The 21249-nt window shown below is 43.0% G+C and overlaps 1 protein-coding gene across 1 annotated transcript in view; it reads left to right on the top strand.

Annotated features, from left to right (window-relative positions):
* cntnap2 (contactin associated protein 2) overlaps positions 1-21249 on the top strand; it is a 1677584-nt gene that overhangs the window by 697325 nt on the left and 959010 nt on the right. The window contains exon 4 of the mRNA XM_033050359.1: positions 9436-9583. Coding sequence (XP_032906250.1) covers positions 9436-9583 — 148 coding nt within the window. The remainder of the gene's footprint in view (positions 1-9435; positions 9584-21249) is intronic.

Here is a 21249-nt window from a genome sequence, read left to right as displayed (position 1 = left end):
GTGCCAGCTGCCTCCACCTTTTTTCGTTTTTTTTGTTATGTTGAAGTGTGTTTTTTATGTTTTTTAAAATGTTTTAATGTGGGGGAAGACGGTACGGTAAGGGGGATACCGTCCTTCAGTCGCTTCCTGGAGAGGACGCGACTATTATTCGAGTCGCATCCTCGCCCCCCCCCCCCCCCCCCCCCCCCCAGCGGCCTACCTACTGGATTGGTGCGGCCTTTCCTGCCTGGACCGACCAGAGCTCCAGCAGCGGCGGGACAGCGCTGATAAATCACGGGGCTGGCGATGCCTTACTGGGGATCGCCGTCTGGAGCCCAGAGTGCTGGGCCTGCGGCACCGACATCATGGAGCTGTGGTTCACGGAGCTCCCAACGCGGGCGGCGCTGACAAACATCGTGGGGTCCTGCGACTCTGCCCGGCTCGGCCTGCGGGCTCGGGAGCTGCGGACTCCGGTGGGAGGCGGCTGATCGGGAGGTCCGGGCCGCTGAGGAGGATTTTCACCGTCGGGGTTCGGCGTCGGCGTTCCATCAGCCCGGCGAGAGGGCCTGAGCATCGGGCCGCCCGGGGTGACGACTGCGGGTGCTCGGAAGGCCCCCGACCACGGGTGAACATCTGGGAAGATCGGAGGGGAGGCTGGCTGGACTATGGTGCCTTCCTCACCTTGGTGCCACTGTGTTATGTTGTGTCGTGGACTTTCAGTGTTTGTGCTTTTTTTTAAATTCTATTTTATTTTTAATATGTTTTATTATTTATTATTTATTTATTTTTATGATACTGACTGTAAAGGGAAATTCATTTCGTTGTCTCTAATTGAGACAATGACAATAAATTTGAATACAACTTAACCATTCTGACAAACCCATATGCTTATTAAAAATGAATTCATACTAGAATGTCTACATTGCTCTTCAATGTTTAGTGTGTAACTTGTGGGTAAGTGCAGGCTGCTCATATCTACTGGGACTCTGCTAACAAGGTGCATTACAACCTGAGGAAAAACAGCATAACTCAGGCAATAGCCTTTAGTTTCCGTGTGTTACTGTACGTGTGCACAGTCCAGAATCTGTTGCCAAATTCACTTCAAAGTGAAGGGCAAAAGTCTAAATCGATAAAGCTGTCAGAATATATGTTATAAAACTGTAATGTATTCTTAAAAACTGTTATCGGTATATTATCAAAATATGTTTTCTTATTTGGCCTGTGGAAAAAGATGATTCTGAAAATTTGCCCTTTACCAATGCCAAGCTTCTTCAAGGTTCAAGATGTCTATACAATTTAATAGTAATCAATATTACTACTACAGCTTATTAATTGACATACAGTATATTTATACTGTTAAATTACACATGAATCCATGTATTCTATTTTTAACTAATATTGATATTCAATATTTATGACCTGCTGCTTGTGCACTCAGTGGTAAAAGAGGAGAGAAGAATAATTTTAAGGAGTTATCTACGTAACTACTAAAATGTTTTTTATCCAGGCACAAACGGTGCTGGATGGGTAGTTAAAATAATGACTGATGGTTTCACGCCACATTACATAGAAAAATTATGTGATTTTTAAAGAGAGAAAAAGACTTTCAGTTAAAAAAGCATCTTTCATGGCCTTGGGACATTCCAGAGTGTGTTGCAGTCAATGAGGCACTTTTGATGTATGGCCTGCTGTAATTTACGGAGCATTGCAGCCAATATTCATGCAGCAAACTCCCACAAAGGGCAATGAGATAATGGGCTAGATTGTGGTGATGGTGGACTGGCGGTTTTCGCTGGTGAATCGCTGGTGCCCATGCCTGTCCATGTTCTGGACTCTTGTACCTGCGCATTGCTATGTGCAAGTGGGGAAGGGCTGGAGTCAAACAGCAGCACACCTGACCTCTTGCTTTGGACCAGACTCATCACAGAGTTCAGGAATATTCTGTAGCAAGGTAAGCTAAGGGCTGCTTCCACTTTGTAATGTAAATGGTCCCAGAGCTTCACACCAGCCGTAGCTTATGCCTTGAACGCAGCCCATCCGTTTGCTGGCATTCAGTAATAATATTTGCTTTTAGTGGGTGCTCGATAGTTGGCATGGACTTGATGGACTGTAGTCTGAAGAAGGGTCTCGACCCGAAACGTCACCCATTCCTTCTATCCAGAGATGCTGCCTGTCCCATTGCATTGTGTCTGTGATGGACTGAAGGGCCTGTTTCAATGCTGTATATCTAAACCAAAACTTAATTTGATAGGAATCTAACTAATTAGGTTGAATATGGCTTTAATTGTTTTTATACCTTTAATTTGCTTTTTTTTAAATCATTTGGTTATTATTTGGTTATCTCCAAGTGTCACAGATGTCTTAAAGGCCATTGTATTTATTCATGGCCATTGTATTTATACTTGTAGGTACACAAAATTGCTGGAGGAACTCAGCGGGTGCAGCAGCATCATTGATGCTGCTGCACCCGCTGAGTTCCTCCAGCAATTTTGTGTACCTTCGATATTCCAGCATCTGCAGTTCCCTTTTGAACACGTATTTATACTTGTGTTCACACCTTGTTCTGCCTTGTGCGATGACCTCAATGACAAGAACAGCAACACATTAGGAGCTGTGTGGACACAAAATATGTTTGCAATCAGGGGCATCCAGTCAGATACAAATGGCTCCAACTATTTAGTGAGCGAATGACCAGTCCTATTGAAAGTAGGTTTGACCATATTGATCAAGAATCATCTTCTTGCTCTTGTTTGAATGAGTCCCATGGGATCTTTTACAAACACGGGAGAGAACAGATTCTTTCAGGCTCCAAATGGTGATGCAAGTCCCCCCTTTTCCATTCTACATGACCATAGATAGGAGGATGTGTGCGCTCATATATTATTCACCAGGAAGGGGACTTGAGTTATCAGGAGAAATTGGATAGACTGGGTTTGTTTTCCTTGGAATGAAGGAGGCTGAGACATGAGAAAGGAAATATATATAAATTTAAGAGAGGCACTGGTAACATAGATATCCAGTGTCTGTTTCCCATGGTATGAGTGTAGAAAGGTTGTGATTAAGGTGAAAGAGAGGAGATTCAAAGGGGATCTGAGATGTAGATTTTCACACAAAGTATAATTGGGATTTGGAATGAGCTGCCAGAGGAGATCGTGGATGCAGGAACAGTAACATAATCTAAGAGGCACCTATTTGCATGAGCTGGGCATGAAGAGATAGAGTTTACGGAAGGACTGTTCAAAAGCAGAATAACAGAGGGGATGAATCTGTTCCTGAGTCTTGAGGTGTGCGCTTTTAAGCTTCTGTATCTTCTGTCCGATGGGAGCAGTAGCGAAGTGTGACTTGAACTAACTACTCTTTAATGAAAAACTGGTATTCCGGTTACTAAGTCATTAATTTGCTCAAGTTGTTTAAGTCATTAACTGCTGCAGATTGGTCTCATTGATCCATTGAAGCTGTTAAAAACGTTTGCACTGCGGCATTATCGCCTCCTGTCTGGTCACCTGAAGGGCCTTCAACACATTACAAGGATAATTTTGAGTGTCAGTTCCGTGCCACCGGGAAAAGGCATTAAAATTCAAGCCGTAGCAAGAACAAACAGAAAATTGAACTTCAAAAGATGACAAAAATAGACTCCCATTAATTAATATGTCAGCAAAAGGAAAACCTACAGAGAAAAGCGATTAAACTGATCAAAGTGCAGGCACAACAGAAGTGTATCATATGCAAGCAATCAGCAGTCAACAACTCGTCATTTCCAAGCAACCGAATAAAGCTAGGTCATCATCAGATGGATTACCATCTGTAGCTACTGATCCATTAATTGATTCCACCAAGTCACACAAATTCAGAGACTGAAAACAAAATAGAAGGTTCACGTTTTCTGAAAGTTGTGTAAAGAAACTGTAAAAGGAAAATACGTTTTCATCAATTTTTTGTTGACTGAGATCACGTACATGGGACATGGACTGTAAGATAGTTGTCACACTTCCAGATGTTGGCTAGCATGATAGTCTGGACTTGCATCCACAATTCTCTGCAGTTTCTTGCGGTCTTGGATGGAGCTGTTCCCAAAGATCCCGATAAAATGCTTTCTATGGCATATCTGTAGAAACTGAAGAGAGTTGTTGGGGTCATGCCGAACTTCCCAAGCCTATAAGGAAGTAAAGACATTGGTATGCTTTCCTGATCATTGCTTTGATACGGCTGGTCCCGGACAGGTTGCTGGCGATATTTACCCTTGGAAACTTGTAGCTTTCAACCATCTCTGGAACCATAGTCATGGAGTAATACAGCACAGATGCAAGCCCATCGACTCAACTTATCCATGCTGACCAATATACCCCATCTAAGCCCATGTTAGGCTCACATCCCTCTAAGCATCTCCTATCCATGTACCTGTCCAAGTGTCTTCTGCATGTCATTATTAAGCCTGTCTCAATTATGTTTATGGCAGCCCACTCCATGCACACACCTCTTGCCCAGGGTAGGGGAATCAAGGACCAGAGGACATAGGCTAAAGGTGAAGGGGAAAATGTGTAATAGGAATCCGAGGGGTAACCTTTTCACACAAAGGGTGGAGGGTGTATGGAACAAGCTGCCAGAGGAGGTAGTTGAGGCTGGGACTATCCCAATGTTTAAGAAATAGTTCGACAGGTACATGGATAGGACTGGTTTGGAGGGATATGGACCAAGCGCAGGCAGGTGGGACGAGTGTAGCTGGAACATGTTGGCCGGTTTGGGCAAGTTGGGCTGAAGGGCCTGTTTCCACTCTGTATCACTCCATGACTCTATGACATTCCCCAGTGTGATAAAGTTGTCCGTCAGGTCCCTTTTAAAACTTTCCCCTCTCACCTTAAATCTATGCCCTCAATATTTTTATTCTTCTTTATTTGGGAAAAAAATTGTTTACATTCAGTTTATCTGTGCCCCTCATTTTTTTTTTAATACACCTCTGTTAAATCACCTCTCCTGCATTCTAGAAAATAAAGCCCTAGCCTGCCCAACCGCTCCCTTTAACTCACTTCCTGGCAATATTCTCATAAAACCTTTCTTTGCACTCTTTCCAACTGATGTTTTTCCTACAGAGGGGAACTAAAACTGTATACAATAGAACAACATTGTATGCACTGCTGCATAGAAGATGCTGGAAATATCTGTCAATGCCAGCATTTTCAGATTTTACTTTGGATCTGCAGTTTTGTTTTGGTTTTTGCTTATCAAACAAAATTAGATCTCAAGCCACGTTAGTAAATGACTGAAAGCTTGGTCAGAGAGGTGGTTTTAAGGAATGCCTCAATGGATGAAAGAAATGGAGAAGCAGAAATGAAAGTGTGTCATTTATTCATTCCCTTTCATAAGTATTTTGCTCAAGGTTGATGTGCAGATGGCAGCAATGTTTATTTGATTGGCTTTGCTGACCCTTCTATCATTTTAACTTTTAAATCCATTTAAATGGTTTAAAAAATATCTTGAGTATCAGAGAGATAAAGACAGTGAAAATGTCTTTGATACCAGTGAGCTGAAGGCTGTCAGGATAGGTTTGGGGACAGGTCGTAAGGTTGCATTGCTTGAGTCCAGCTCACCACTCTCAGTCCACTATGTCTTGTGGAAGGGTTCACCAGTACAAAGGATCCTGCTGGTGCAGCAGCAGGTGAAAACTGTCTAAGTATAAAAGTCATAGAGTCTTGCAGTGTGGAAACAGGGCCTTTGGCCCAACTTGCCCACACCAACCAACATATCCATCTACACTATTCCCACCTATTGGCATTAGGCCCAGATTCATCAAAACCTGCCCTATCCATGTACCTGTCTAAATGTTTCTTAAGTGTTGCAATAGTACCTGCCTCATCTACCTCCTCTGGCAGCTGGTTCCATGCACCTATCACCCTTTGTGTGAAAATGTTACCCCTCATATTCCTATTAAATCTTTCACACAGAGAGTGGTGAATCTCTGGAATTCTCTGCCACAGAAGGTAGTTGAGGCCTGTTCATTGGCTATATTTAAGTGGGAGTTAGATGTGGCCCTTGTGGCTAAAGGGATCATGGGGTATGGAGAGAAGGCAGGTACAGGATACCGAGTTGGATGATCAGCCATGATCACATTGAATGGCGGTGCAGGCTCGATGGGCCGAATGGCCTACTCCTGCATGTATTTTCTATGTTTCTATGTAAATCTTTCCCCCTCATCTTAAACCTCTCCCTCGGGAATCAGAAAACAGTTGCCACTGCAAAAAAACCACCGGGGTTCTTTGTTAAATGTAAGAAAAAATTACACTCGGGTAGCAGTTAGCTCATGGAACAGGACTGCACTGGAATGGGCCCGTTGGCGTACAATGTCTGTGCCGAACATGATGCCAAATTAAACTGATTTCATTTGCCTGGACATGATCCATATCCTTCTGTTCCTTGCACTTCCATGTACCGATTTAAAATCATCTTAAACACAACTTTTGTATCTGCCTTACCACCACCACTGGCAATACGTTCCAGGCCTTCACCTGTGTAAGAAAAACTTGTCCCGCTCATCTCCATTAAACGTTCCTCCTCTCACGTTGAATGTTGTATCTCCATTGAGAGCAGTTTAATGTGTGTAGGAAAGAACTGCAGATGCTGGAAGATAGACACAAACCGAAGACAGACACAAAATGCTGGAGTAACTCAGTCTGATTCCGTCTGAAGAAGGGTCTCGACCCGAAATGTCACTCATTCCTTCTCTCCAGAGATGCTGCCTGTCCCGCTGAGTTACTGAGTTACCCATTTTGTGTCTATCTTTGGGAGCAATTTAACATGTGTACTAGAGAGCTAATGTTGTGGGAGTGCTATACAAAGTGAGTACTGGTGATGGGTTGAAGTGAGCACAATTCCGTCCTTTGAATTGCTGCTATATTTTTTGGAAAGAACAAGGAAACTTCTATGATAAACTAGACCAAGTGCAGACCCGTTGGGTCTGTTCCCCCAACATGCGGTTGTGGGGGGGGAGGCGGCATGCAGCGTCACACACACTAACTATCCCCCCCCCCGCACTCACGCTTGATATAATATTAATATTATTAATTTGCTCCTTTTACCCCATAACCACCCTAACTACTGACGCATAGCCCCCAACTTGCAGTCACATCTAGAGAGGGGGGGGGGGGCGGGGGATAAGAGTGAGGGCAGAGAGAGAAGGGGCAGAGACAGAGAGGGAGACAGAAACACAGAGAGAGGGGCAAGAGGGAGAGGATGGTGGGGAGGAGGAGAAGAGGAAGGGTGGGTGGGTGAGGGGGGGAGGAGAGAGAGAGGGTGAGAGTGAGGGGGAGAGAGAGGGGGTGCTGAGAGGGGGGGGGAGGGTGGAGGGAAGAGGGTAGGGGGTATGGAGGGAGGGGGTTTATGGGAGGGGATGGAGGAGAGAGGGGGAGAGGGGGGAGGGCGGGAGAGAGGGGGTGAGAGGGTGTGCTGAGAGGGGGGGTGAGGGGACGGGGAGAGGTGGGGAGCAGGGAGGGGGAGGGAGGGTGCAGGGAAGGGGGTAGGGGTGTGTGGGAGGGGAGGGGGGGAGGGACGGTGGAGGAGGGGATGGAGTGGAGGAGGGGGAGAAAAAGAGGGGAGAGAGGGAGAGAGGAGAGAGGAGAGGGGGGGGAGAGGAGAGGGGGGAGAGGAGAGGGGGGGGAGAGGAGAGGGGGGGAGGGGTGGAGAGGGGGGGAGAGAGAGAGAGGGGGGAGAGATGGGGGGGAGAGGAGTGGGGGAAAGGAGGGGGAGTAGAGAGGGGGAGAGAGAGGGGAGAGGGGGAGAGAGAGAGTGTGAGAGAGGGGGGTGAGGTGAGGGGAGAGGGGGGGAGAGGAGAGGGGGAGAGAGGAGAGGGGGGAGAGGAGAGGGGGGGAGAGGAGAGGGGGGAGAGAGGAGAGGGGGGGAGAGGAGAGGGGGGGAGAGGAGAGGGGGGGGTGGAGAGGGGGGGAGAGGAGAGGGGGGGGGGGTGGAGAGGGGGGGAGAGAGAGAGACGGGGGAGAGAGGGGGGCAGAGGGGGAGGAGAGAGGGGGAGGGGGGAAAGAGAGCGGGAGGAGAGGTGGGGGGAGGAGAGGGGGAGGGGAGAGAGAGCGTGAGGAGAGATGGGGGGAGAGGAGTGGGGGGAGAGGAGGGGGAGTAGAGAGGGGGAGGGGGAGAGAGAGGGGAGAGGGGGAGAGAGAGGGTGTGCTGAGAGGGGAGGTGAGGGAGAGGTGGGGAGCAGGGAGGGTGGAGGGAAGGGGGTATGGGGTGTGTGGAGGGGAGGGGGGTTTAGGTGTGGGACGGTGGGGGAGGGGATAGAGGGGAGGAGGGGGAGAAAAAGAGGGGAGAGAGAGAGAGAGAGGGGGGAGGGGGGGAGAGGAGAGGGGGGGGGAAGAGGAGAGGGGGGGGGGTGAGGGGGTGTGCTGAGAGGGGGGTGAGGTGAGGGGGGGAGAGGAGAGGAGGGGAGAGAGAGAGTGCCTTTTTATTTCAACCCAAAACAACCATTTGCAGGCAGTGTTTTTTTACTTTAACCATATTTTCAATTTCAAACCACATTAAGGGTACTTACTCATAGTTGTGTGGACATTTGTTCAGTTTTATTCACAGCTCAGAGAAACTTGACCCTCTGCCTTCCTCCAGCTTGCAGACTAACTGAGGCACACCACTTCCTGGTTTTATAGTCCCTCCCCCCTGCCGCCAGCAGGGGCAGCAGAGAGAATGGGGAATTTTGTAAAATCATTAATATCTCTGTCATATTTCATCGACGGTAAAAATCCTCGGCACACATACGGCGGAGGGGGGCTCTGAGCGAGGTGGCCAAAAATGACGGCCGTAGGTGGCGGCGTTCTCTCGGAAATCGCAGCACAGGTCGCCAAAACCGGTCAAGAAGAGTTTTAGTAATATAGATATAAACACATTCATCTTTGGCAAATTACCTGAGATTTCAAAGATATGGTGGTTTTGAAGAAAACAAAAATCACAATAAGATTTTGTTTCTTGAAGATATTGTTACTAATTGGCCAATAAAATACAACACTGTTATTCACAAACATTCTAATTAATATTATAAATGTTGATATACCCTCCTGTAATGGGACGATCAGAACTGCACACAGTATTCCAAATGAACCTCGGGGCCCATGAAAGTGGCAACATAAATAGACAGGAGTAAAGAAAGTGTATGGTTGCCTTGCCCCCATTTGTCAGGGCATCTAATATAAATGTCCTGAAGTCGTTAGTGATAGGAGCAGAATTAGGTCATTCAGCCCATCAAGTTTACTCTGCCATTCAATCATGGCTGATCACGTTGCAGTATTTTGAGACTGGTTTGGCTACATTTGGGATATAATGTGCAGTTCTGATCACCCAATTACAGGAGTGTTTTTTCATGGAAATATATCAACATTTATAATATTGGTGATTTCTCCGTTTTCACTTTTCAAGTAATGAGAGTTCTTGCGTAATGCTAATAAATCTGTACTTTATTTCTCATAGGCCTTTGCAGGAAACTTAAATTCAGATGGAGTGGTGAGGCATGATTTACAACATCCTATTGTTGCACGATACATGCGCTTAGTACCACTGGACTGGAATGGCGACGGTCATATTGGCCTTAGAATGGAAGTCTTTGGCTGCCCCTACTGTAAGTATCGATTGCTAATTGCAAATAAAACTGTTGCATTGCTGTATCATGGATTTGAGTTTTTTAATTAGGAATTGTTCTTATGTTTCTCAAAGGGGAACTAATAATAATTGAATCAAGGAGAGATTGGACAAACTTGGATCTTTTTCTCTGGAGCATCAGAGCTGAAATATGACCCATTAGAAGCATATAAAATAATGGGGGACACAGAAAGGATAGACAGTTAAGGGCCTGTCCCACGAGCATGCGACTCCATGCGGCAAGCACGACCTAAAGGGCCTGTTCCACGAGCATGCGACTCCATGCGGCAAGCGGGACCTAACGTGGTCGCTTGAGCCGTACGGCCTTGCGGGGCCGGTCCCACTTCGATCGCCGGAGCCGTATGGAGTTGTGCGGAGCTGGTCCTGACATTGAGTGGGGCTCCGAAAAACTGACCGTGTTAAAAAATTCTGCGCGGCAACGGCCTGCCGGCTCACAGCCGCCTCGACGCCGTATGAACCGCCTCGATGCCGTACGTCACGCGCGAACTTCCTGCGGACTTCGCTGGAACTTCATGTCATTCACTCGACATCCGCGCGGCCCCCGCTTCTGGTTTGGTCGCGCTTGCCGCATGCAGTCGCATGCTCATGGGACAGGCCCTTTAGGTCGCGCTTGCCACATGCTCGTGGGACAGGCCCTTTAGTCTTTTTCCAAGGGTAGAAATATCAGACACTAGAGGGCATTGATTTAAGGTGGAAGAGGAAAAGTTTAAGACATATGTTAGAATTAATCTGATTGCTTTACTCAGGAATGCCTGGATTTATTTACTGCCTTTGGTAGATATCAAAGATTTAGACAATAGACAATAGGTGCAGGAGTAGGCCCTTCGAGCTAGCACCGCCATTCAATGTGATCATGGCTCATCATCCCGATTCATTACCCCGTTTATGCCTTCTCCCCATATCCCCTGACTCCGCTATCTTTATGAGCCCTATCTAGCTCTCTCTTGAAAGTATCCAGAGAACCGGCCACAGACTCACAACTCTCTGTGAAAAAAAGTGTTTCCTCATCCCCGTTCTAAATGGCTTACCTCTTATTCTTAAACTGTGGCCCCTGGTTCTGGATTCCCCCAACATCGGGAACATGTTTCCTGAAGCATGTGTTAGAATTTAAATTAAGATTGCATGGGTATTTATTTAATTGACATTTATCTTAATTAGAACCAGAACTTAACATATAGCACAATTTATTTTATAAAATATGTTTGGGACCATGTTTGATAGTAACGTTGAACAGACTTTTAGTTAGGTACAATCATAAGTAGGGAATGGAGAGATAAGGCTCATGTGCAGGCAGAAGAGATTAGTTGTCATAATTTGGCATCAAGTTTGGCATCATGTAATTTTTACAAACTATTTGGCAAATCAAATGATTTGGCATCATGTTTGGCACAGACATGAAGGGCCTGTTTCTGTCCTGCACAGATTTATGTTCTGTGTTCTTCAGTCATAACCATCAGACTTATTCTAATACTCAAATACTCAAATATTTGACTGCATACTCACACGTGAGTTAGGTTATTGGATTTTTGTACCCTTCCAACCCTGGGTACAGTCAAAACACTTCAGCACTCAAAAGCAAGGTTGTATTTTCTTAACTAGACACTTTTGTTTGTTTAAAAGTATTGTCCTTATGGCTTAATGACTAATTGCCTTTTATTGCACATGTCTGTGAGAGAATACCTCCTTAACATTTAGGAAACTTAAATAGTCTTTCTGTGTAGATTTCAACAATTTGAGCTGAACATTTCAGAAAAGTTAACTTCTTTTCCCCTCCTGCTCCATTTAAGTTCAGTAATACATAATTAAATGAGCAGTTCCTCTGTATTAGTTTAGTTCAGCGATTCAGCATAGAGTCATTCTTTTCACAGTCCATGCCGACCATTGATCACACCCATGTTCGTTCCATGTTATCCCACTTTCGCATCCGACACACTAGGGGAAGTTTACAGAAACCAATTAACGTACAAACATGCATGACGAGGAAATCGGTGTACCTGAAGAAAACCAATGCGGTCACAGGGAGATCATGCACTCATAGACAACACCCATAGTCAGAATTGAGCGCGGGTGTCTGGTGCTGTGAGGCAGCTGCTCTATCGCTGTGCTACTGTGCCGCCCCTAAATTTTAATAATTTTTGAGAAAAAAACAACGAAAGCAAATGTATTCTACAACAATTTTCAAATTCTTTGTTGGAACTAGGAATGGAACTTTTCTGAAAAATAGACATTTTGTTGATGTTCTTTTATGCTAGACTAGAAGCAGCTTTATATGTTATTTATGTGTTTGAGTAAATGATCATCTATTCAGAGCTGAGCCATAGAACAGTAAGATTATGTGAGGTTATCCATTTGGTGGCAAAAACAGGAAAGCAGACTATTATCTAAATGGTGGCCGACTAGGAAAAGGGGAGATGCAGCGAGACCTGGGTGTCATGGTACACCAGTCATTGAAAGTAGGCATGCAGGTGCAGCAGGCAGTGAAGAAAGCGAATGGTATGTTAGCTTTCATAGCAAAAGGATTTGAGTATAGGAGCAGGGAGGTTCTACTGCAGTTGTACAGGGTCTTGGTGAGACCACACCTGGAGTATTGCGTACAGTTTTGGTCTCCAAATCTGAGGAAGGACATTATTGCCCTAGAGGGAGTGCAGAGAAGGTTCACCAGACTGATTCCTGGGATGTCAGGACTGTCTTATGAAGAAAGACTGGATAGACTTGGTTTATACTCTCTAGAATTTAGGAGATTGAGAGGGGATCTTATAGAAACTTATAAAATTCTTAAGGGGTTGGACAGGCTAGATGCAGGAAGATTGCTCCCGATGTTGGGGAAGTCCAGGACAAGGTCACAGCTTAAGGATAAGGGGGAAATCCTTTAAAACCGAGATGAGAAGAACTTTTTTCACACAGAGAGTGGTGAATCTCTGGAACTCTCTGCCACAGAGGGTAGTCGAGGCCAGTTCATTGGCTATATTTAAGAGGGAGTTAGATGTGGCCCTTGTGGCTAAGGGGATCAGAGGGTATGGAGAGAAGGCAGGTACGGGATACTGAGTTGGATGATCAGCCATGATCATATTGAATGGCGGTGCAGGCTCGAAGGGCCGAATGGCCTACTCCTGCACCTAATTTCTATGTTTCTATGTTTCTATTAATCTCACATATCCAAAGACCATTTTTTTAGCCTGTCTCCTTGAAAAGGTTGTTATTAGAAGGCATCTACTTGTAGGTTTAAAAATAGATAGGACTTAGCATAACACGTCACTGGCGGGAAATATAATTGCTTCCGAAAGTTTCTAAGTGAGAGGCAGGATGAACAGTGCGAGGGGCTATCAATTTACCTGGTTGAGTATATTGGCTCCGACTTTAAGTTTAAAGTGTTGGATTCTGTTTGTCAAGAAAGGGAGTCTTAATAAACTCTGCTATTACAGAGGGATCTTTCCTTAAGATCTTTTATATCCAGCAAAGCCAGCAAATAAAGCCAGCCAGGCCTGAGTTTAATGAAAACCGGCATTTACACAAAATTCAACCCCCCATCCGAAGCAATCATCTGCAGTTGAATAATGTGCTAAGTTCCACTGACACCTTTCAACTTGGTGTCTTCACATGTCTAAAACCAATCAGTTTTACTGTACAATTTAAAGAAGGATCCCAACCTCATGTCACTGATCCATGTTCTCCAGCGATGCTGCCTGATCCACTATGTTACCCCAGCACCTTGTGTCTTTTTAAAAGTACAATTTGTTTCATCTCCTGGTTTAGAAAATTACAACTTAAAAAATAATGCATTTACACTGTCATAAACCCACTTGCTCCACAAGTTGTGTACAGAGCATGCTGAAGGAAACCTATCATTTAACTTTAATTGATTAGATTTACAGATACTTACAGAATTGAGGTTAACAAAGTTGGAATGGACATTACAAATTTCATATGGGATTATAAACCCCATAGAATACAAAGAACACACCTTAATAAACAAAAAGAGTGGGGGGGTCTAGCGCTCCCTAACTTTATGTATTATAATTGGGCAGTAAATATTAAAAATATGATTCACCTGCTGGACAATTCTGCCCAGCAGGCGGATTGGATTGTAATGGAAAAAGGGGATTGCTCCCCGAGTAATATAGGAGCGATTATCCTCTCACCAATAAATCTGAATAATAAAAATTATAATAAAAACCCAATTATACATAGCACAATTAGAACATGGAAACAAATAAAACAGAATCTAAAATTAAGAAACCTATCTCTCTCAATACCAATAGCCAATAACCCATCGTTTAAACCATCAATCATAGACAAATCATTTATACATTGGGAAAGAATGGGAATCAAAACGCTCGAAGATCTGTATGAAGTGGGAAAATTACTATCATTTCAACAACTACAACTGAAATATAATTTGAAAAATAACCAATATTTTAAATATCTTCAAATTTGTGATTATTTGAAAAAATACACAAAAGACTATCATAATATGCCTTCCGACTTACTGGATGAAGCAATGAAGACAAAGGCGGAATCAGCTAACTTAATATCGTACTTATATAATATCATTTTAAACATAGAAATACCCACAACAGATGGAATTAGAAGAGACTGGGAACAAGAATTAGTCGACTTTCAATTTCAAAAGAGAGCTGGGATAAACATTTACTACAGGTGCATAAATGCTCGATCAATGTACGACATACGCTTATCCAATTCAAAACATTACATAGACTATACTATTCAAAAACTAAATTAAATAAAATCTTTCCTAATGTTTCACCAATCTGTGATAAATGTCTGTGTCAAGAAGCTACCATAGCGCACTCTTTTGTTTTTTGTACAAAAATCCAAAAATTCTGGCATGGAATATTTGATATTTTTTCAAAATTAATTAAAATGAAACTGGTACCAAAACCAGAATGGATCATTTTTGGGATATCGGAAGGTATCCCTGAATTAAACGTGTATCAGAAGAATTTACTCAATTACGGGCTAATAATGGGAAAAAAGCTCATACTTAAATTCTGGAAAAATGCGCCCACACCAACAATAAAAATGTGGATATCAAATATGTTTGAAACATTACATCTGGAAGAGATGAGATTCCTCTTAGCAGATAAAGCAAACCAATTCCAAAAGACGTGGTCTACGTTTATGGACCTATTACAAGCATGAGGTGCAATAGTAATTTAAAAAATAAATAAATAAATAAATGGTATCAGGACCTGGCATTGGGAGATAAAACAACAAAAACAGACTTGGTTGGTAGTCTTTCTGCGGAGTTTAATGTTATAATAGAGCGATTGTCCTTACTTTCTTTTTCTTTCTTTTCTAGGGTCTACTTTCTTACTTTACTTCCTTCTCTAACTTCTTTTCTAAGGGGCTTTCTTTTCCCAACACTCTCCTGCACTTCACAACTCTTGCGCACCTTCTTTACTTTCCTTACTTCTATCTTTTTCTCAAAGCTTTAAAAAAAAAAAAAATGAAGCGGTACAAAAAATGTATTAAGATATATGTGTTGTGTGTTATTGTAATTTACCGTACTTCTAATAAAAAAACAAAAAAACAAAGTTGGAATGTTAACTCATGAATGTATATTAATCAATTGACCCCATCTAATGTTTGCATCGTTGTTACCCATCCACCAAGCACTAAAGCGGATTCACGGAAATCTTTGTGCTCAGTAACAACTTCATTTCAATTGATGCCCATTTCTACAATTTATCAAACCCATTTTAAACTGTGAAAAATGTTTTCCTTCTGTTCCTTTTGCTCATGGTCGACCTGTTTTGTAAAGCCAGGCCTTCTCATGCCCCAAATATTTTCTATCCAAATTACATAGTTATGTAGAGTGCATGATATAACATATGTTAGATCATATCACACACTTATTCAAAATATAGGAACAGTCCTGTAAGCATTCGAACAAATGTGATTCCAATCATTACTTGCACTGAGCCCAGTTTAGTAGTATATTGCATATGAAATTATTACTTGTCTCAGCTCTATAAATGGCACCTCACACTAAAAAAACACCTCAAAATATAGGCAAAAAGAATTTAATGGATCAACTGTATATTTAGCTCTGCCAAAATTGATTATTTTCCAGCCTCTTATGAAAACTGCATTTATATATTAAGCATGCTAAAATCATGCTAATCATTCCAATTAAATTATAATGTTCTGACTTTTTTAGTTCTGCATTAACACTTTGGATTTTTTATAAACTTGTGGATGCGGTTGCATTTGGCCTCATTCTGACAATGGAAGAGGCCCAGAACTGAAAGGGAAGGAGAGTTAACATAGTTGGCAACTGGGATATCTAGCAGCCTTAGTGAATCAAGCGGAAATGTTCGGTGAAACGGTCGCTTAGTCTACGCTTGGGCTTGGCGATGTAATGGAGGCACACCAGGAACATGGAGTGCAGTAGATGAGGTTAGAGGAGGTGGATATGAACCAGTGTCTCATATGGAAGGACTGCCGGGATCCCTGGGAGGGAGGAGATATTGGGCCAGGTGTTACATCTCAAGCGATCGCAGGGGAAAGTACCTGGGGTGGGGATGGTTTTGGATGGGAAGGAATGAGTGAACCAAGGGGTTGTGGAGGGAAGTGTCTCTGCGGAAGGTGGAAAACGGTGGGGATGGAAAGGTATGAATGATGGTGGGATCATGTTTAAGGTGGTGGAAAATGTTGGAGAAGGATGATTTGGTTGCAGAAGCAGGTGGGGGAAGAGATGAAGGCAGCTTTATCCTTGTTCCATCTGGGGATGGAGAATGAGAGCAGACCTCCGGGGCACAAAGCAGATGTGGGTGAGGAATCCATCTATGACAACAAGGGGAAAGCCACCTTTACTAAAGAAAGAGGACATCTCAGGTGTCCTAGAATGGAAAGCTTCATGGGTACAGATGTGGCTGAAATGGAGAAATTGAGAGTAGTAGATAACGTCTTTGCAAGAGGCAACATCGGAGGAGGTGTAGTCCAGATAACACGCAAAGTTCAATTCGCACCCCATAAGTCCGTGAAATTTTAGTTCAATTAATTAAATAAAAATGGATTAAAAGAAACTAATGCAAGTTCGAGTAATCATGAAATGGTTGGATTGAAGGTGCCAACATTGTGGGCCGAAGGGCCCATTCCCGTGCTGTACTGTAACGTTCAATCAATTAAATGGAAATTCAGAAGTAGAAACATAGAAAATAGGTGCAGGAGTAGGCCATTCAGCCCTTCGAGCCTGCACCGCCATTCAATATGATCATGGCTGATCATCCAACTCAGTATCCTGTACCTGCCTTTTCTCCATACCCCCTGATCCCTTTAGCCACAAGGGCCACATCTAACTCCCTCTTAAATATAGCCAATGAACTGGCCTCAACTACCTTCTGTGGCAGAGAATTCCAGAGATTCACCACTCTCTTTATGAAAAATGTTTTTCTCATCTCGGTCCTAAAAGATTTCCCCCTTATCCTTAAATTGTGACCTCTTGTTCTGGACATCGGGAACAATCTTCCTTCATCTAGCCTGTCCAACCCCTTAAGAATTTTATAAGTTTATATCAATCTTCTAAATTCTAGCGAGTACAAGCCGAGTCAATCCAGTCTTTCTTCATATGAAAGTCCTGACATCCCAGGAATCAGTCTGGTGAACCTTCTCTGTATTCCCTCTATGGCAAGAATGTATTTCCTCAGATTAGGAGACCAAAACTGTACGCAATACTCCAGGTGTGGTCTCACCAAGACCCTGTACAACTGCAGTAGAACCTCCCTGCTCCTATACTCAAATTATTTTGCTATGAATCCTAACATACCATTCGCTTACTTCACTGCCTGCTGCCTACTACTTTCAATGACTAGTGCATCATAACACCCAGGTCTCGTTGCATCTCCCCTTTTCCTAAGTAGGTCTCCTTGCTTTATAGAAGACCTTGGCACTCCCATCAGCACATTATAGGCAATGAAATTATTAGACTGTAGAGATGCAGTGTGGAAACAGGCTCTTTGGTCCACCAAGTCTGCGCCAACCAGCGATCACCCCCGTACACCAGTGCTATCCTACATACGAGGAATAATTTACACTTTACAGAGTCAATTAACCTGTAGCATGTATGTATTTGGAATGCAGGAGGAAACCGGAGCACCCGGAGCAAACCCACACGGTCACTGGGTGAACGTACAAACTCTGTACAGGCAGAACCCATAGTCAGGATCAAACCCGTGTCTTTGGCGCTGTAAGGCAGCAACTCTACCGCTGTGCCGCACGGATATTCTTTTAAATATCATCACAATTGCAGTGTAGAAAATGCAGCAGTCAATTTGTACATAGCCAGTTGTCACAAACAGCAATTTGATAATGTCAATAAAATCTGTTTTAGTTTTGTTGACAAATATTGGCCAGGAAACTAGAAATGACTGCCCTTTGAAAGCATCTTACAAGATCTATTACACAATGCGGCAGGAGAGACAACATCTCACTTTAATATCACCTGAACATGATCGTACCTTTGAGACTTATAGATAACCCTCCAATCCCTCAGTACTTCACTGTAGTATCATTCTAAATTGTTGTATTTCCGTATTCATGCGACTGGAATCTTTTCAATCTTCCTCCAGCATTGAGAGTGTTACCCGTTCAGCTTCCAAACCTAAGAGGACAGGTGATCGATGGTTGGTGTGGAGCTGATGGGCCAAAAGGCCTGTTTCCTGTATCTCTGAACTAAAGTTAACTAAATAGCTAAGGAACTGCTAAGAGACCAGTGCAAGTTTTTTTACAAAGAGGGAGGTGGGTGCTTGGATCACTCTGTCAGGGGTGGTGATGGAACATATATGATGGTGGTGGGAATGGAGGGATATGGGCCATGTGCCAGCTTGCTTCTTGAAGGGAATTTTGAAAGATTAGATGTGTGTTTAGGTTCCTGTTCCCATATCTCCTATTTGTGATGTTTTTTGCCTGATTGTATTATAATGAAGTATTACAGAATGGTTTCTTGCACTCCGTTCAAATATAAGTATCCTTTATTGTAGGAAAGGCACATTATTTACAAGGCCTTCTCTGAGGCTGCAATCTCGGCTAGTTTGACTTAATTATTCATTTAAGTGAATGTTGTATGCCCTGGCCAGATTTATTGTTGAACAGCACAAGCAGAAAAGTTCATTAATTTACTAAACCAAAAACAGGTATCCCAAGAAAGTAACTGCAAAACCCGTAAAGAGTCGAAGTTTCATTTAGATCTGGTATCTTGTTCCTTCCCAGAGCAGATGATAAACTGTGTAAAAGCCTGTTGCATAGCCTAATCCAATTTGTCTTTCATAATGATTTGGCATTCTACATTGTTGGTGAATAAAAATAAGTGGCACTAATTTTGAAGGATTATTAGTTAGACTGAGGCTTAGTTTGTCACAGGTATTGTGGTACATACTATGGGACAGCTTGAAAAGATCAATTAAACTTTCACAATGATTGTGCGTTTAGAGAATTTTGTGTTCCCATATTTATATTGTTTGTTTAGGAACATAGGTAGAAGGCAAATATTGACAGGAACATAGGAAAAATGCTGGAATCTGCAAGGCTTTAAATCAGCTAAAAGGAAATGGGCCAAAACAAAATTTCATCCTCACTAGTCACGGGTTAGAAGTGTAGCCTGCATTGTGTCAATTTCTCTCCTGGGATCAATTTCCCTCCTGGGAAAATAAAGTTCTATTGTATTGTATATTGTACCATCATCAACGAAAGCATTTAAATAGATACTCCCAATATCTCAATTCTCTTCTACAAACAAATCCCAAACTGAATTAAATAATATGACACAAGATACAAGTGATTGTTTAAGCATAATCGGCATTCGCTGTGAAACTAGATAATTATTATAAACTCTCTTTTTGTGCATCTTTCCATCATCGGGTGTTAATATTCAACCATCTTCGAGCAGCAACCTCTCTCTCTCTCTCGCAATCTTTGTGATTGTAATCTGAGTGCAATCTCCTTCCCTGGGGCAGTAATGTAGAGATGAATTATAATAGTCCTATCATTGCCCTGTCTGAGATTAATCATTGCCCTGTCTCAGTCCTCACTGGGGATTTGAACCTGAGATCTTCCTAAACTGTATAGTTATATATCCAATTATGCAGTGCATTTATCGTGAGCATCAGGAGAGGCCTCGCATAGCATGCTTTTATAGTTGTTAAGTTATTGAATAGAAGAGCATGAATTAATACAGTGCTGTGTTAAGTAAGGCTCGAACCACTTGATCAACCAGAAAAGATTCTTAGCACAAGCAATTGAATGAAAAGGGTAAACTGTTTTGTTAAAAGCCTGTTGAAACCCAAAGATAACACAGGTTAGGAGCAATTGACTGGATTTTTTATTTCTGTATAATATTCTTCATTTAAATTCATGAAAATAAGATCAATGTTGGTGGCTGGTCTTTTCAAATTGTTCGCATGCAGAATTTTTTTAAGTATTCAGAAGATGTAGCACCACACGTGTTTACTTCTATGAATAGGTAGGGTCTGTAGATTGCTTTCCTTACACTAGATGACCAACAGAAAATCACCTCTGTTATCCATTTGTCATGAGAAGGCATGCAACAGGTCAAGAACAGAGCCAAACAATAAAGACCTATGTCAAATGAGACTGTGTTATCACCCAAACACTGTTTTATATCTTTCTTGCCACAATGTTGCAATTCACTCATAAACTTCCATTGGGAGTGGAACCAATCTTCTAGGTAAATGGGAAGCTGTTCAGCCAATGGTCACTACAACCCAGAAGCAAAGCCACCTGAAGATCGATAGTCATTGTATTACCAAATCATAGAGCATGGCAACATGCTCTTTGGCCCAATTTGTCCACGCTGACCAAGATGCCCATTTTAGCTTGTCACAGCTTGCACACTTTTGGCCCATATCCCTCTGAACCTTTCCTTTCTATGTACTTGGCCAAGTCTTTTTAAAATGCTATTATTGTACCTGCTTCAAATATGTCCTTCATGATTTTAAGATCACTCCTCAGCCTACTGGACTCCGAGGAATAAAACCCTATACTGCCCACCGCTGCCTATAGCTCCAGGCCTCAAGTCTGACAACATTCTTGTAAATCTACTCTTCACTCTTTCCATCTTAACAACATCGTTCATTAAGGTGACCACGTTGAACAAAATATTCCAAATGTAGCCTTACCAATGGCTTGTGCAGCTGTAAGATGACATCCCAACTTCTATACTCAACACTGCCTGATGAAGGCTAGTGTTCCAAACATCTTCTTTACCACCTTATCTATCTACAATGCCCGATTCAGGGGACTATATCCCTGTAGATCTACAACACTCCCCAGTGCCCTACTGTGAGACTCCCACTGTGATCCCCATTGTGTAAGTCCTGCCGTGATGTAACTTCCCAAATTGCAACACCTCGCACTTATTTGCATTAAACTCAGTTAGCTATCCACAAGCCCAGCTAATCAAGATCCTGCGGTAATTCTTGATAATCATTTTTAACTGTCTCTGACACCCCCTGCTTTAGTGTCATCTGCAAATTAAGTAATCATGCCTTATATATTCTCATCCAAATCGTTGACAAAAACCACAAACAGCAATGGGTCCAGCATGATTCCCCAAGGCACACCACTAGGTAGAGCCTTCCAATCCAA

This window comes from Amblyraja radiata, chromosome 2 (assembly GCF_010909765.2).
Source record: "Amblyraja radiata isolate CabotCenter1 chromosome 2, sAmbRad1.1.pri, whole genome shotgun sequence".
Taxonomy (NCBI): Eukaryota; Metazoa; Chordata; class Chondrichthyes; order Rajiformes; family Rajidae; genus Amblyraja; species Amblyraja radiata.
This window is presented reverse-complemented; position numbering and strand designations above follow the sequence as displayed.